This window comes from Helicoverpa armigera, chromosome 11 (genome assembly GCF_030705265.1).
Source record: "Helicoverpa armigera isolate CAAS_96S chromosome 11, ASM3070526v1, whole genome shotgun sequence".
Lineage (NCBI taxonomy): Eukaryota > Metazoa > Arthropoda > Insecta > Lepidoptera > Noctuidae > Helicoverpa > Helicoverpa armigera.
The window spans coordinates 7,485,706-7,504,754 of record NC_087130.1 but is presented as its reverse complement, the minus strand read 5'-3'; the positions used below and the strand labels follow the sequence as shown (position 1 = coordinate 7,504,754).

General features: G+C 35.9%; 1 protein-coding gene across 3 annotated transcripts in view; it reads left to right on the top strand.

Moving 5' to 3' along the window:
• LOC110380341 (glycogen-binding subunit 76A) overlaps nucleotides 1-19,049 on the top strand; it is a 43,586-nt gene that overhangs the window by 7,375 nt on the left and 17,162 nt on the right. Inside the window, exon 1 of one of the 3 annotated variants that reach the window (XM_021340293.3) lies at nucleotides 363-698. The exons of 1 other annotated variant lie outside the window; for it this stretch is intronic. In XM_021340293.3, the coding sequence (XP_021195968.3) occupies nucleotides 687-698 (12 nt within the window). In that variant the 5' untranslated portion in view covers nucleotides 363-686. Of the gene's footprint in view, nucleotides 1-362; nucleotides 699-13,490; nucleotides 13,929-19,049 lie in introns of those variants that run through there. One more of the 3 variants, XM_021340292.3, reaches the window with a different exon arrangement.

The window sequence follows — 19,049 nt, the reverse complement described above, 5'->3', positions numbered from 1 at the left end:
ATCTCATACATGTTATTAACCGTCAATAAATCGGTGTCAGTCAATTTTAGATGCATGTAAAAAGCTTGTGCCAAATTTTCGCGCATGCGCGGTACCGCCCGCCGTACGTGCCTACTCGGGCGCAGCCGCCCTGCATCGTGCGACCCACTATTTGTAGATAAATGTGACATTGTTTTATTTGCCACAGGCAGGCGTAATCATACTAGTACTTTTCCATGCGAAAATCGTTAACCCCAGCGCGATAACTGGAGAGAGTGCGCGCTCGTGTGGCGCGACTTGTTTACAACATTCCTAACATGTATCCTGGATTGTAGGACAGTGTTAGTAGATCTGTCCGTCTATTGTACACTCATTGTGGGTGGATGCGAGCATGCCGGACCTAATGGTCGACGAACTGAGGTCCAACAGTCTAACTGTTGACAATGTAAATGTTTGGAATCAATACAAATGGTATATTTATTGTTTGCGGGGCGCGGGGGGCGGTGTCGGAGGGCGCATTTCCTTCCCTAGATCCTCGGGTGTAGCGCGCGCGCACGTCAGACTGCATCCTGCCGCGCGCCTCACTCCCGCGCACCACGGACACCAGCTATCGGTCGTGCACGCTCACATACTCAAGTGGTGTACTTATTTACTAATATCGACTTATTGTGATGACGATTGTGCATGTGTGAGTGATTTGTCATGAGATGGATCTACGGGTGAGCTTTTTTGGTTTGTTTTACTAATTATTGAATCTCGTAAACACAAAAATAACTTCTCATTAACATACGTAACAATTTGAGAATTTTCTATCAACTTCTTTTAATGTTTTGTGTATCAGGTAGGAGGTACGTGCTGCGAGATATCTATGTTTACAACTTATTACACAAGAGTTTTGGTAAATAATTATAATTAGCACATGATTCGATTGTATCATTAATTATAGAACGTGTGACCTCTTGATTTCATTATATTTATTTTACCGCATAAACATTTCAACGAGAATGGCAGGAAAAAAATCCCGATTTTGCGTAAACAATTGTAAGTCAAATAATTGGGAAACACAATTTGAATGATATCTCTATCTATAAATAAATACATGTATTGAAGTATTGTCGAAGTTAATTACGTGTATGTATTTGTCAGTACATATGTACTTTGTAAGCAAGGCAAATATGTACACAGTAGTTTGGTGAAAGCACTATTTTGTCTAACGAGGGGGAAATTTGGAAAATCGCTCCAAGAAAAACCCACACTGTATGATGTTTTCCGCTTTCTAAATTAATTAAAAAATTATGTTGCATTACTAACACAAACACAAAAAAACAACAATTTAAATATGTTTTGTAGGTAAATTAAAGTAGATAGCTAGAATTAATAAAACTGTTTATATTACGTACATCTACGGCTTTAATTAAATTGTATTTTTATTTTTGTAGTGTAATAAATAGAAATGATAAGGTTTAAGATAAATAAACGTCACAAAGATACATAAAATGTTTGTTTACTAACAAACATTGAAGGCGCCTTTTCATTGGTGATCACACTAACGAGTCTTAATGATAACCGAATATAATTACATATATTTAGTTAATGAAGAGAAATGGTACAAGTAATTTAGAAAATATGATCAATTTATTAATATGGTAACTATAATTAATGGCCCAGGTATTTTTGTTTGAATAAAAGATAACTGATGACTGAGATTTTTTAAGATTAAATTCCACATTTGAAACGATAAACACGGGTGCGCGATACGCGAGGTCCTATTCCCAGAAAAAGATAATAATGGACAAAATAAATCTATTACGTTTGATGGCTTTTTTGATAGCAACTATAATTAGAATGCATAATCACTAATCACCATGTACCTAATAGCTAGCTCGTTGCCATAACAACCAATTTTATAAACATCTGTCTAGCATTTGTTTATCATACCGAGATTAAGCAATAACTTAAACAGTATGATGAAAGCCGTGTGTTAAAAATGCAATAAATTGCAGTTGTTATTTTGAGGTGATTAGTTATCATTGCATAATTGCGTAAGATTTAAATATTTGTGTTTTTTTTTATTTGGACCAGATTCAATAATGGCCCTATTGTCTGAATATGAAAACTATTTGCCGAATATGATTGCCTTGTTTGAAACATTGACTAACACTGGACTTGAAGAAACATCAAACTTGTATTGAATACTTAGGTATGTGTTATTAACAAGTGCACGCAAGTCCGTACAAACCGAATAAACAAACCAAGTCTAATGCAATAACTTTGCTAAATAGTAATCTTGAAACACAAGGAAAACGTGAGATATATCTAAAAGCACTTAATTAGCACAGACAACACTTGACGGTGCTCAAAACAACAAGCAGTACTAAGTTGATCTCGTGTTATCTGGTAGAGGCACTCATTAGCAAAATGGTGCACACTCGACCCTGGGACCCCATCCGACCTTTGAGCACAAAACACGACAAGATGTTACCTTGCTTCCAGTCGCGATAAGGTCTTATTATTCTGAGAGAAAGCCAGTCCCTAACAGGTCCCGATAGGAGGCCTAGATGTATCTACCAGGAAATGTAAAATACGGTGAAATGGAACTTGTATTAGGATGCATTTTAATCGCCCGCATTCCGTCGGTTTCTGCAGAAATGTTTGCATATGCTGGTTGCGGAGTACGTTGGATATTTTGCTTTAGAATTTAGTATCGGAATGCGGGAATAGTTTCAAGTAGATATTTAAGATAGTTAAAGTTCCAATAATTAATTCATAGGACAAACCTTATAAAGCCTTAGTATGGGAACATGCTGTTTGACAATGTAAATATGCCGAAAAGGACGACAAGTAATTTTATTTCGGTTTACACTTACTTATCGATTGTTAAATCATTGTACTCAATACTCGTTTATTTCGCGAAATCAAACTTATCTTTCAACAATCGTATCGAGTTCATCGTAAAAGATTAAAAACATTGTAATCTCCTTTTATAACTGTCTCAAGGCTTTTTAAAAATATATCTTATTGATGTTGCGTTTACGTTTTTTATGTAAATGTACCTGCTTTTATTATGCACTTGTCGCATTCACTTGTTACCTACTGTATTTCTTTGGAAGTGTATCTGTATATGGGCACGTTTAACTGGGTGGCTCGTGGCTACCTCCGGTATCAGGGCACTCGTTATTGCCATAAACGTCCAAATTATCTGTGGTGACATTTAGTTCGTGGCTCGAGGTGGTCTGCGAGTTGATTGCGCATGCTGATAGCACTTAATTACGATCTAACATGATAGTGTTGCTATTGACTACCATATTTGTAAGATTTAAGCCTGCTATACAATAACTGGACCGGGAAAAGATCTTAGGATCTCGATCATGATAAAATATTGAATGCTAGGTAGGACTTCTGGTTCGATCTTGGCTCTGGGCGATTTACGTCTGGAAAAGTCAAATCATAATCAATTCGAGGACAAAAATATTAAAATGTTACTTCAAATACCGGTTACAGCAAAAACACAGACGCCCGACACAAACACATGAAAAATCTTTCTGATTCAAATTCACGTAATAGGCATATTTGCAATCATATTGTAAAGAAACTCCACGTTTTCAATTCAAGATTTCACAATCGCATAAAAATAAATACCCTATTGTTTGATATTTACGACAATACTGACACACTTTGATACTTATACATATTCAAGTAAGAATTTTCTTTATGAATGCGATGCGCAGTCTGGCTTTTGCTTTGAGGTAAATTAATCTGCTACGCCTTTAAAACTAACTACGTACATTTTACATAAGGGTATATATGAATACATTGGTTCCAGAACTCTCCTGAGTAATGGTTTAAGGTTTGATATAGGTCTCATAAAGAAATCCGTTTATCTCACATTCTAAATCTATCAATACTTAAACAACTAGTCTCACACTATGCCTAGTGATACACGAGGTAACAAATAGAAAACTAGTGAGACGGTTGTCTGCGGGACAGACTCAAACACCGCTGCCAATGTGACTCACTGTGACTGTCAATCAATGTATTTTTATCCACAATTAACCAGTGACTGCGTTAATGAGCACCTAATCAAATCAGTAACTTTTCCCTTGCCCTTTAAAATATGGCACTTTCTTTAAGTTCAAATTTACACCCTGTAGGTCAAAGTTTTAAGTGTATCGAGTATTTTGTAAAAAAAAATAACAAAGAAATGTGATAGCTACCTAATAAATAGCCATAGCAAAAGATTTTCTTAGCTTCTGCTATGGCCGTTTAAGTAGCTACCATATTTCTTTGGTTATGTTTCATCATCATATTTGATTTATTATACGTTCAAAAGAAAGATAAAGTTCTAAAGGGTTCGAGTTATGTGATCATGATGACGATGATTCAACGAGTTGAAATATTTAGTAGAAAAAATATATTCTGTCTATTTACATATGGGCAGGGCATTGGAAAACTGTTGTAAGATATTTTCTCACTCCTTTGGTTAGAGGGTGACCAAAAGTCAGTATCTCTTGTGAGACCCAATTCTGCCGAATTCGCTCTGTAGATAAATCTGTTTGAACTAACCTAGATTAGTGAGATTTGTAAGTACTTTAATAACTCATAAAGTAGGAACTCCATATTACATTTTTACTTACTATTTATAAGCATGTAGAAGGTAAGTGTGTCGAGTAATGTCGTTGTTTGTCACGGTGGTGGTCGTCACGCTGCGCTGTGTCGCGTCACAATGTGCATCTCGTCCATTATATCTTGACCCCTCATAGTGGCGCTACTTGCAATCACTGGACCTATCTCACACGTTGAACTCTGTATATTTTACAAGTTCCGTACTTTGTCGCAGGTCTTGATATGTTGGTTGTAACACAGACGCGCCGCCACACTGCAGCTCGCTTTATTTCAACAAAACTTGATGATTTTGGTTTCGATGTTGTGTTTACTAACAAGGTACTGAAATGTAGATCTAATTTGCTACGATTTGTTTTTCCGTTTGTGTGACTGTCGGCGTAGCAATTTAGTCAGTTGCTGCGACGACGTAGTCAGTTTTTATACGTGGGATAATTTGGTCTGTCGATGAGTGGTACTTTTGCAGAATATCCCTTGCTATCATAGTGTTTTTCCATAAATTAAAAAGAAAGCTCTTAAATTCAGTTGGCAATTGAACTGACGACAAGAAAGATTATTAAAAAAAACTTATTCTGCCATTCTTAAATGTTTATGTCTCAAATGAAAAATCTTGTTATTTATTAGTCCAGGCGTTCAGCTACATTTAGGATCTAATTCTATTTTCCGTCGAATGTCGTTGAAGGTCACGCGCGAAATGCGCACGCGCCGCCGCCCGCCCACTCACAAACAAGTAGAGGTCGATGACCAGGCACCGATTTAAACCCTTTATATTGTACAAATTAGTGTCGTCATCAATGCACTGAATGGCTTCAGGATTTATTGCTGAACGTATTGCAACGTTATTCGCCCATTTAAATTGTATGTACTTCGATCTCCTTTGCGAGACAATCATTCAATTCATGAATGTAGGTAGTTTTATGTATTAGTTTGTTGCGGTTTATGGTACAAAACGTATTTTAAAGATATTTAGCTGTATTTGTATGTGGTTTTTGTGGATTCTCTTGATGGCTGCTCTTCTGCCGAAAGCAAGAACGAAAGCCAGTATACTTATAAATAAATTACAGTTTATAATGTCCACTTTCTGTAAATAAGTAATTGTATACACAAGCAAAACTATTAAGATGCATTACCAAAACAATAGGTATAAATCACGCCACTTTGAATAAACATTATTATAAGATTACCTTAATAAAAGCAGTGGATATTTTAAATGTTATGCCTGATATATTCGTAAACAAGGCTATGTAACAAGATAATGATATTATGCATTATTTTAAAAAGGAAAGTCATTGGAAAGGCATAATAAAACAATATATTTTATAAACAGAATAATACGAGTAATTCTAATTATACATTATATTTAAAAACCATGACCATCGCAATAAAAAGCAAGCAACTGCTAGGGGAAAGCAACCTAACCTATAAATAACGGTAGCCCCAGCTTGCGATGTATGCGCAGAAGCAAAGATAACTGAACAACATTTTCGTGCAGCCCAGCGCTAGATTTTCACAAAGCACGGTGCAACTGTATCACAGCGACGTGGCCACATATCATATCGCTATAACAAACGTTACAATCGTGACTCGCATCAAACATTATTCAGGACATATTGTTTCCTCTAGCGGTTCACATTCCTCCAGTTTTCGGGATCGTGAGAGGGTTCATGGGCTCTGCGGGGCATAAATCGTGGACGACATCGTTTACCGGCGGCGCCGGCACATGCATTACCGTGCCGTACCGACTGCAGTCTGGTCTATAAGTCACCCCGCAAGATCTAGACGAACCGGACACGGCCAGCCCTATCTAACCGTTTAGTCCATATTTGACGCGGAACCAATTTATGTAAAGAGAATTTCGTTGCAACAGAGGTGGTATGGATCAAGTTACTGCTGGTACCGCCCTGCTTGAATATTTATTTATTCTGATACTATTAGGAGAGAATAGATTGTGTCTGGCATAAAGTAAGTAACGTAAATTTTAGGTACCCAGACTTACAACAGGTAAGGGACTGTAATTATAGTTTATAGTCCTTACCCGGACCGAGCTATATCTGTGTGCAGCAGCTCTTCAACTGAAAACATTCTCCGATTTTTAACAACATACCTAATGAAGGCACGTGACAGACGATTAGCTACAGACACTTAGAACAGTGGTATTTGCCAAGAATTTCAGGAATTTCACAATTCTATCAGCATTACACAAGGTAAAATAGTTGACGTTTAGAAACGGGCATACCTAATAAACAATAGTTGAAGTGAGATGTCTAATGTCTATGTTGCACCCATTTGCACCAATGACGTCCAAATTATCGTGCAATCTACGCCAAAAGCGTAGGATTGGCGCGACGGTATGCCTCCAAAAATACATGCTGAATATACTTTTTGTTATTCTGAGGATAAAAATACATTGATACAAACACCACTCTGGTTTACAGGCTTTTCGTAATGACTTAACCATCTTTGGCAGAAAAACTTTTTATTTTCAGAGGATAATTTTCTATTTAGGAGTTATGTATGTTTTATTGTATATTTGAATTTCATCATAATTATGCCAACAGTTTTGATGTGTCTCGTCATTACATCTTTTGAGGTCAGGTGAAAAAATTACTGCTGCTCTCGGTAACATTCTTGTTCTAACTTTGAAAGTCTACTTACTTATCACTTCGAAGCTTGATTCTAGAACAAAAAATGTCTGTTTCTAGGCAAACCTTCGTTGTGCAGTTGCGAAATGCACCGAGATAAACAGACAATTTATTATTGAAGTATGCAGAAGTTCACAAAGTCAATCGTATCAACATAATTTATGTTTTCACCGATACTTATTATCAACAAATTGTACTTGCTTTTTATCTTGCTCTGGATATGTGCAAAGCGGAATAATTTCGCATTACGCATACATTTATTTTTAACCAACTTTCATACAGTCAAATGATATGGGATATATTTAGTTTCCTGTAGATTATGCCTGTATAAAAATGTTTTTATGTTCTTGGTTTTAAAAGGAAAATCCAGGTCTCATCTGAAGTCACCGAAACGTTTTGGTTTTCCTTAAACAAACTATGATTTCAGCTTTTAATTGTAGTCTATTTCAATTCTGAAGACTAATTTATGTTTATGCCGTATTTGATCACTGGCGGGATATAGTTTTCCTCGTGCTAATTTACCTCTTTCGGAGTTAGGTAAGAAGTCTTTACCTGAAGATTCCGTAAATTGATGAATATGCACATAAGCACATATTTTAGCATATGATGATAATCTGCCGTGTGAGATTTAATAACAATTAGATTCACTTTTCTAACGGAGTATGGCAGATAACATTTTTGATCGACTGTACATACTAACGCTATTCGGACAACTTATAACGCATGAATATTATTGCCCCATTCACAATCACACAAAGTTCTATTCAAAGCTAGACAAGCTTAACAGATCCTAGTGCAGTGTTCTATAATGGCAGGCGCACATTCCAGAGCCTAGTCGCAGTTACTGTGGCACCATGAAAGAGTGTTGGGGTGCTTGCGTGCGCATGCGACCGGTTCGCACGCATTCCGCGCAACTGCACAGCCGGCCTTATAAGGATTTACATCTACTACAGCGTAACAGATAAAAACGTTTATAGCGTTACTTTACTAACAGTTTCAAAATTTTCGTTTAATTCGTACATATTTTTGGCCCAAGTTCGCCGTTAACAATAACGTCCACTTTTCTTTTAACAATTGTTTTCTTTGCTTTTATTTTTCGTTAAAAAAAGTTGACGTTTATGTTGTCGGTGAATTTGAGCTGTAGTACTTAATTCTGGGTTTCACGAGACATTTTGATTAGTGCAGCAACCAAAAACTATAATTACTTATAAAGTTAGAATAACCTGATCTTATTATGTTCATTTAATGCTAAAATATATTTCATTGCAACTTCATGCCTAAAATTCGGTACTGGATTTATGGAAATAAACTTCATTATTCATACATTTTAGGTTCATGCTATTTGTTAAACATGTAATAATTTAGGACTACAAGAATCGGTCGTTTAACACCCTAATTGGAAGTACCTCTTTACAATTCAGAAACAAATCCTGTAGCCGTGTAGACAGTTAAGGAATTCACACTTTAGTAGCATTGTCTTGTAACTTACTATCTTGATTGGCTGCGTTCCTAATTCAGTTCAGTATTTGCATATTGCTTAGATAAGGTATAAGTAATCTTACCGAATACAGTTTCCTTATTAGTCATGCTTTTACAGAATAGTAGGTACTACTTTATTGTTGTGGACACTCCTATTAGCATTAACAAGTAATTGATATTTTAATTGCCTTTTACGAAAAGAAGACACCCCTTGAAAAGATGAGAAAGCCAGTACTTAGGCCTAAGTAGAGTTTTGTTGGGCTGCGGGATTTTTTGAAAGAGTTACCCTGATTGGCATGGCAGCCATTGCTTAAAATAATATGTTTTCGTTTTCTAGGCGTTGCTTTATACATATTATATTCATCATCGTCCTCCGAGCCTTTTCCCTTCTTCTTTTTTTTAGGTGTCCTTATACAATCTCTTTATATTAGATTCTTGGTGCAATTATTTCTAGTAGGTAAATGACACAATATACAATGTTACGATCAGTATCGTCATTTGTTTATCTGGTTACGTGTACCTGCGTAAATAATTAATTATAAATGAAAGGTAATTAAGTGTGCACGTTTAATGTCGAGTTATCTGGAGTTCATCACTACTTCTCGTACTAGTGCACTGAAAGTAACTCGTGTTTACCCATGTGTACACCTAGGTATTTACTATTGTATCTATTAATTTCTCTCATACTTAGAAGACCTGCTAATATTATAAATACTTTTTATCTAGGCTAGGAAAGAAGTTTACGGACTCGGGTAAAAACTCGGATGGAAGTACCTCGGACCTACTCACTTATTTGTTCAATATTGCTAGGAATATGAAATCATCTTACGATGTGTATATTTTAAGCGTCTGAATAAACATCCCGATATGATATCCAATTAATTTATTTCAACCGGATGCAAATTCTTTAGTAATTTTCTTAGCAGTTTTTAATAGCATATCGCGAGCTTGTAACTTGTCTTGTACCGAGCTCGCTTGCAGATAATAAATACACGTTCCTGGTAGTCGTATAATATCTGCATCTTCAGACACATGGGAGATAGTTGGGCTAGCGGCACCTGGCTTCATTTCACGTTTATCGCAGTTGGGCGATACCGCACGGTTCGGCCGCAGTTACCGCAAGTGTAAGCTCCCTTTGTCGGCGCCATGACAACTAAATTCATTGGCTTCACTATGGGGAACTTGTATTGGCTTTCAGCATAGATTGCGAGCCCAGGGCGAACGGCCCACTCGGAATTTATATCGTTGTTGCATTCGCGATGAATTCCAATGTTCGCCTGTCTGGATTGTGACAACTTAGTGCCCTATTTAAAGTATAAATGTTTGTTGTACGTACATATCCATTTTAGCTGAGAACGATTTATTTTATATTTAAGCGCCTATTGCGCGGTTCCTTATAAATAAGCCGATTCTATTGATATAATAAATATCTGTGGCTTTCTTGAAGTTTGCCAATAAAATGATAATATGGCGCCGAGCTGGTCTGCAACACTTTAATATTTCGTAAATATTTTGCCTAGTTTGTTGCGTCACATATTACGCAAATGAATATCAAAATTCAGTGCAGAGGAAATCCAAATCATCCTTAACCACATACATACGTATTATGATTTCATGAAAATAAAATGCAGCGCAAAAGTTTTCGTTTCTTGGCAAAATGTGAATTCCTACAACAATTTGAACAACGTTCCAATATGTTTCTATAAGTTTTTTTTTAAATAAACCTATGTATTAGGAAAAGTCTATTGCATAGTGCTGGACAGTTTATTTAAGTCGATACTTCTATGTATTTCTCTGAATTGAAATCTATGGCTTAATTTGAAACTGATCTTGAAAATTATAGTTACTCTGTAATCTGTTAAAAATGTAGTTGTTATCCAATTACGAGATGCACCATGAAGACCGGTATTATAAATCACAAGATATAAGTAGTAACCATCTAATCACATCATAAAATCTATAGTAAAGCTCTCCTTTGGACAGTTTTTTTTTTCTCTTTCTAGATGTTTTGTCGAGATACAGGTAGGCAGGGTATTAGAATAAAGTGGACCTTACTTCAAAAATGGTTCTTTTTAATGTCACCCAAACGTGACAAATGGTAAAAATGTGGATTAAAATTAAAACCCAAAAGTTATTGGAACTTGGCATTTACTTATGTTATAAACTAACAATTTTATTATCGTGTTACCAGCTTAATTGTGGATACTCGAAAATAACTATTAATAGCTTAATTTATTCATAAGCGCCAGTCAGATGTTATTGCTTACCATAACATATTTAATATTGCTTCACTTTTGATTAAATGATTTTAGAAATATTTAGATGAGACTACTTACTTAAAATGGAACTTGTGGACTTTTCTGTAGTTTTCTGAAACTACTTTTTAATGAACCTGTAGTTAATTGCTGGGTAATAAATAAAAATCTCTCAACACATAGAACCAAAAATACTTATCTCCGAAAACCCATTCATTCAATTTCTATTATAGGCAAATGAACAAGTGATCTGTTAAAATTCTATGAATATATTTAGTGATGGGGATCCGTCGATATCTCGTCACTGGTTGCGCCCGCGCCGGCGCGGCGGCGACGCAGCGGGGGTGTCATCTATCACTATTCACTACCCGACCGGACGAAAGTCGCGCTTCTAAATAAACAACGACAAAAAATTAAGTAGGGATGTCCCTTTTAAGTAGGAACTACTCGTATTTCACTTTTTGTGTAGGTACAAATAATGCATCTGCACTAGTGCGTGCGAAGTAAGGACGTTGAAATATTAAATTATCGATAAATCCCTTGTGGTATGTCTTCGATATTTTTTATAATCACCTACTTAAATAAATAATAACAAATACAAGACCGGGTTACAAACTAAAATCGGTCATTGATAACAAAAAATATTAAAAAAGAAATACAAATCGGGCATTTACCAACTGTTACATTTACTTATCTAATCAATTACATTGTATTAAATAACAGATATATCATTTAGCGTCTGCAAGCTATCAGGAAAGGCCAGCTTCAGTGCAATGATCTCGATTCTAAAATAAAGGTTGAAAGCCTAAATATGGCTGTGTTACAACTGTGATAGGAAAGTGGGCCTGCTTGCCCAGTCACAGGTTTGTGAGGCAGTTGCAGGAGAAATTTAAAATTCGAAGTTCGAATTTGAAGTTTCTCTAATGTTACTGGCCGAAAGTGCAGTTGATGCACGGCTCCAGAAACAGTTTCTATGTAAAACTATTTTGAAGTTGCCTTCATACTAATCCGTAGACTGTTGCAATCAATCGACAAACTCTTGGTATGCTAAAATTAGTAAGTATTGGGACAAAATAGCGTATTCTGGTGCATCTACAAAAATATAAACCGTAGATGAGTCTCGATTAGCAACACCTTGTTCCATGTCACAGTTGTATGCAGTCATTCATAACCTTACATCAAGCCAAGGCGAACTACATAATATTTAATTTAGTCCTATTAATTCTTATAATAGTAGTGTTATTTTTTAATGACTTCCGCTGATATTAGCTATAGCTATAAACATCAAAGTCAATGTACCAGAGAAAGATTCTTTATAATATAAGTCTAGTGATGTGCATTAAAAACCCTTCGATGCTTAATCGTTCGGAGTTAGTGGACTGTAACTTTTACGACAATCGATAAAAATCTTAACAAGGATATAGATATTTATGGAGTAATATAAGGAAACGTCTTTAAACGTAAGGACATTTTTAATAGTAAATCGGGACACAGAGATTTATGTTTAAAGCATGCTCATTATTCGGTTTATTAGTAACCACACTGAAGCCGCCGACATAATCTATTCTGTATAATGAAAGTAAATTACATGTCACTAAGTAATGATTACCTGATTATCTGCCATGCCACTAAGATTATTAGCTTAATATTCCAAAATTAACAATGTTTATTCCACTAATCAATTAGAAAATATCGATAAATAATTAACAAGCACTTCTCTAATCATGTAAACAATTTCTTTATCACGTGTGAGTGAAACTGCCTCGTTCGCAATTCGTTTGTTTTTCACGGCAGTAAATAGGTGATTGTATTATAATTAATAATTGTTATCGTAGTTCATGTTAATTAATACATTATCTAGTAAACGGTAGTGACATGGAAGCTGTTTACTATTTGAACTTCGCTATTTTAATTGACTTTCTCATCTGTAAGTAAACAACTCGTTAGTTTAAGGAGAAATGACACGAGTACTACTGGGTTAAGTAAAAATAGAGCATGTGTGAGAATTTATTGTTTTTTATTTGTAAACATGGACTAGTTTTAGATGCTATATTAATAGATGCTCAGGCGATATTAATTCATATTGTTTTCTTTTTTATTGTTCGTTCTGAATCCTTATTAAGGTTAGGGAAATATTGTCATCATGTGTGATATTATTTTTATTTATATTTTTTTTATTAGTAGGATAAATTAACTGGTAGTGAAAACAAATATTAGTAATCTTGATATGATATTGCATTTGTTTCGGTTACATAACACATGTCTCAATGTTTGGGCTTTACACGTCTGTCGGGCATTCTTACGACGTCGAGGTGCCGACTGTCGAGGGCGCCAACACCGAATCACACGGCTGATACGTGATGCGCACGCGATGCCGGCGTGACATTATAAATATATTGACAACTCGCTCGAAATCCCTGTAACCGATAGTTTATCATTAAGGTCCGGTGGATTAATAACATTAGTGTACATAAACAAAGCTAACGATGCGGAACATTGATGCATAGGTTAAATATCTCAAATAGGTTTTGTCTAGCGGAGCGCGGGCGGCGAGCATCGGGCGGGCTGCGCGCGCCGCTCATTCGCACCAAGCGCAAGCGCCGGGTGGCTGCGCCGACACGTACTCTCACATTTTATTAATCTACCCTCGAACTCAAACAGACGGAAACCGAATATCAATTAAATAAAAATAAATCAATATATAATAAAACAAGTTCATTTAAATATAAAACGCATAATAACGTGAACAACACGCCGGCATCGAGTGACAGTTATCTGAGTGTCTCCATTAATTATGAATGTTTTGTAAATAAATAAATTGTAACTAAGTGGAACAGGACGAGACTTTAAGGTGTTATAAATGAGCCCGTGTTTACCCAAGAAGAGAAGCTCCATGAGTTCTCCCAAGCTGGAGATGTCCCTGGAACACCAGATCCCTGTGTTGATGAAAAAGGTAACCAAATTGAAACATGTCCGATTTGTCCATTGTGTTACACTTATCATTAACCTTTTGACCCCGTTCGGGTCATTTGTTGTAGTGATGTCTCGAATTCTTCGTCAATAATGTTTAATTAGTTTGATCTTGCAATAACTATTTGTAAAAAATATCATTGAAACTGATTATTTAATTAAAAAATAAATAAACTGTGACACATTGAGAGTTTGTGAATGTTTTGATAGTGAAATGAGCATGGCAGATAAGTTTCTTATCTTTATTGATAAAAAAATTGTTTACTACGTAGAGCGAATTTTTTTAATGTTATTGATTCACTGATCAAGGAGTTCGCATAACAACATCTAGTAGAAAAAACATGTTCATAGTTTTTATCTTGTTACCGGGTGCACTAACGCGGTGTCCTGCGTGAGCGACGAACGCGACGCGACGCGACGCAACACGACGCGACGTAATGCGACGCGATGCTATACGCGACAGATGTCCTACGTGATTTTGGTCATTACTTCTCAAATCATGGAGAAGTTGTGTTACAATTTTGCTTGAAAGTTCATATTTAAAGTACAGACAGCAACAATCTTCCAACTTGTTTGTACTAATAAACGATTTCTTTAATATTTATGTTTTTTTTGTCCCACAACAATCAACGCTTCTGAATAGTTCGCGGTGTCGCGTCTGGTCGCCCTCAAAACAAGTACGCGTTACGTCGCGTCTCGCCGCAGACTGTCACATAGGCCGCATGTAGGGAATTCCTTTGAGTTGATCGCGTTCGTCGCGTTCGCAGCGTCGCGTCGCGTCGCGTTCGTCGCTCACGCAGGACACCGCGTAACGCATAATGCTGCGACTGGGAGCGGCCGCGCCATCCATGTTGAATTGCTAATACACCCCAACAGTGGACTCTATTTACCTCAGTTTAGTATGCAAACCGCTTTGGTAGTTGTCGGCATATCCAGTTTCAGGATCTGGCTGTAAATTATTAGGTATTCCTCGGGCTAAGTTATGTGCAGTTATTATGTAGACGACGGCCAACGACGGGGCGGACGTTACTGCCCAAGTTATGGCGGCTAGGCTTATAATCATCTTGATGAACGACTCCCGGGGTTCAGGTATCCTAATAGCACAGGATGCAGAGGAAACTGACACTTAAATATTGAGAATAACTTACTTAGGTACCTTGAGTTATTGCTCTAGCTGTTAGGGCTTCGGATGATCGCAAGACTGTTGCACTGACGTGCAGTTAATCGTTTAGCAATGCTAAAAACATGGGAACGACCTCATTTTTTACAAATTATTATTATGAATCGGTATTAAACATGGATTGAATATCGTCACGCCAAAGAGAACGACAAACCTATGCTGACCTAGCTTGAGTCTATCAATTTTCTTTTTCATGTGATTTTTATGCAGTCAGTTGCATTGATTTTCATATAAAAAGATAATTTGAGGTCATAATTTTTTTATTGAAATGATTATAGCAAATTAATAAATTATGACTCTTAGAATGAAAGGACAACTCCTTTTAAGAGATCATAATTATTTAAACAATAGGTACTTAACACGGGACTAATCAACTGAAGGCATCTTAAAACATGAATGGTGTCCTTGTAAAATAATCGGAAATCCCCAGCCACAGTTATGAGTACCTATCTATATCAACAATAATTAGAGACAGTCATTGATAAAATAATCAAATGAGCGCAAGTACATACGCGTCCATTTAAATTTAGTCTGTAAGCAGTCTGATCATTGTTGGTCGCCCTAACTTGCAGAAAGCTCACACTACAAACTTTTAGTCGGCCGATAGTTGGTTTGAACTCATAAATCAGTATGAAAATTAATGGAAGTACACATGCGACAACGATCTGGTATTTTTGGGGTGTCGGACTGACTAAAAACTTTGATTGACTTCACGATTTTCTTATAAAAATAACCCTCGGGCCCACAGTCATAGGCTTATAGTCTATTGTGTTTACTTCTAGGGTCTAGTATTTCTTAATGTATAGTGACACAAAAGATGACAAATGCGCAGAACAAAAAAACAACGATTCTATAGAAGAAAGGATCATTATAACTGCACCCATACAAACAGAACAATATGAGCAATTGTTTAAATCTAATAGCCCCCATCAAACTAACTATAACATCTTTTGTACCACTATATTTTTTGCAAATAAACTATTTATTTATAAACTATAAAAGTTCATGCCGTTAGGAAAAGCTTGATCAATTTCCTCCTACCTATATACATATACCTTGTTTACAAACCGGTGTATTTTATATCTATCTAAGGGGAATTTAATTGATATATTAACTGACCCTTTCATTGGCTATTAACCAAGCAGTTCTACAATAAGTAGATTAACGCATTTGTTTCTTAAAACCTTTCAAATTATTAGACCTACTGTTTCTCATATCAATGGTCAGTGGCAGAAACGTTGACATCAGAATAGAGCCTTTGATTCTTGGATCTTAGTTTGTTTACCCATGAACAACAACTTCAGCAGTTTGCACTATCTTAAGTACCGTACTTTGATCAAAATGCACACGTCAAGTAACATCACTTTCTATACTTATGACACGTTTCACGATGCGCCCATTTCTATCAGTTTATCAGTCAGAACAGTACGTAGTCAGGTCAGAAGTTACGATCAATGCTGTAGTGTCGTACTATCATCTCGTAACACACGGATATACACATGACTTGCATAAGTGCATAATTTTTGACTGCTAATTTCGCGTCTTACATTAAAAGGTCGTTCGAATATTTTGAGATATAAATGGTCTTGTTTTATTTTTGACACGAGAGTGATAAGTGTGAGATAAATTATTGTAGGTATAGGTGATTCTTCATCGTTTTGAGAATCCATAATTATATTGACAAATTCCTCATGCTAGAGGTAAATGGGTACATGAGTAGAGGCGGTCAGATAGGCAGTCGCTCCTTGTAAAACATTAGAACTCAGTTGCATTCGTTGAGATTGGAAGTCGACCCCATCATAGCATTTTGCCTGACAATAAAGATGATTTAATTTGATTTGATAGTTGGAAAAAGGCTTCGCAGATTATGATTTTGATTATGATTCATACTACATCGAGAAAAAGAGGTTTTCGTTGATACAATTTAAGACTAGGCTCGTGGATATCATGTTATGGGTATGATGCAGTGTTGATATGTTTGTTGTTTATCGATCGAGTAAAGTGCGAGGCGACAGGTCAGATATTACGATTATGGCATTACACAGCTCTCGTTGCACCACAGCACACGGATAAACACGTGTTTCCCTTGAATTGCACGTCAATAAACTGTTCTTACTACTACTCGTGTACTCTGGATTAATCATGTACTGAGGTATTTCAGTATTGAAGCTTAAAGTATGTTACCATTCGTAAATAATCTTGATGCTTCAGTTCGGTAGCATTCTTCGAAAGTATCTTAATATAAACGTAAGGTTTGGTCCATTTTAGCGAACTGTCATATTAGGTACAATCTACCAGCCTTTTGGGCACGCTCCCAGTCAATAGCGAAGGAATTTTTTTGACTTGTAAATAAGTGAGCCAATCATTTTGCATGTAGAACAATTTTGTAACAGTCATAAAGCTATCGGAATGCACATAGGTATATGCAGTTATGCGTTCATATCACAGAACAAATAAACACAGTGTTCTTGAGAAATTTATAGATGCATTTTGATCGGAGAAAGGTCGAATATGTACATTATCGCTAAGGTTATATACATAATGCTATATTTCGTGCCAAGTACTCATTGACATCACCTTATATCTACGTTATCATAGCAATCAGCATTTGGGACTAACTCCAAGACGGTAATGACGAAATTGCTCCTGTTTGAATTAATGACAGATTTATGCGGCATAAATGGTTGTGGGTATTTCGATAATATATTGTGTTGCTAAAGATTTATAGTCTATCTTCCATCGGAGGTTTCACCCGCTTCCTGAGGGAACTTCTTCTTGCACCTGGATAAAAAGTAGCTATAATAATGCCAAGTTTCTCCTTTAGAATATTAGTGGAAAGTGTGAAGTGCTTGATATCAATTATATTACAGGTAACACCAAATGTATAATAATTTGTCAATTGCATGACTATTAAAACCTCAGATCAAAGAGATTAAAACTAACTTATCTAGAACTAGAATTAAATATCGAAAAGTGTCTGCTTTGGATGTAAAGATTAAAATATTTCTGAATCATATTTTACCATTGAAAATTTCTCGGAAGAATTTGTTTCACGATAGCGACATACTTTCCAAACATATCAATCATTTTATTGCCCTTAAATTAGTTCAATGTTAACTATATTGTTGTTATTCTCTACGTATTTTAATGACACATAAATATCTTGGAAGTAGCGAAGTCAAGCGGTCATTCACCCCGCTCGAAATAGTAGAATCTAAATGCCTTCTACCGTTCTCCTTGGAAATTTTTGTATCAAAAATAGGAGAATTCGATTCTAGATTCTTGGCGCCGAAAGACATCGTTATATACGACTGATACAACTATTCACGGACTCACTTTGAGTTTTAATATTTACCTACTAATATTATAAAAAGGAAAGATTTTTTGTTAGTTTTGTTTGTTTGTACCCTAAATTCTCCGAATCTACTGATCGATTTAAAAATTCTTCCACTCATCATACATCACACTTTCAACATAGGCTATATTTTATTCCTGGACGGACAGTAGTCCCACTAGACGCGGGTGAAACCGCGGGAAAATGGCTAGTTACTTCAACGTAACATTAATTAGTCTTACCATAGGTAATTTACTTCAATGAATTGAAATTGTTTTTGCTGAAATAATCCGTCTGCGATAGTTTATCAGTATAATCTCAGGAATTTTCATAGTTTTAACTTTTCTTGTTTCTACGTGGTCACACGTTGATGTGTCATGCAATAGGATTCATGCCTATGAACAACTCATATACCTAGGTACCTATTTAAATAATATTGAAGATTTTAATTACTATAGCTAGTTAATTTTCATAATGTTTTTCATTCAAATACCTATATTTTACATTACATTATCACCTATTTATTTATATATTTGTTAAATTGTCCTAAAAATTATATCTTCAAATAGATTTTAGATTTGATAATTATC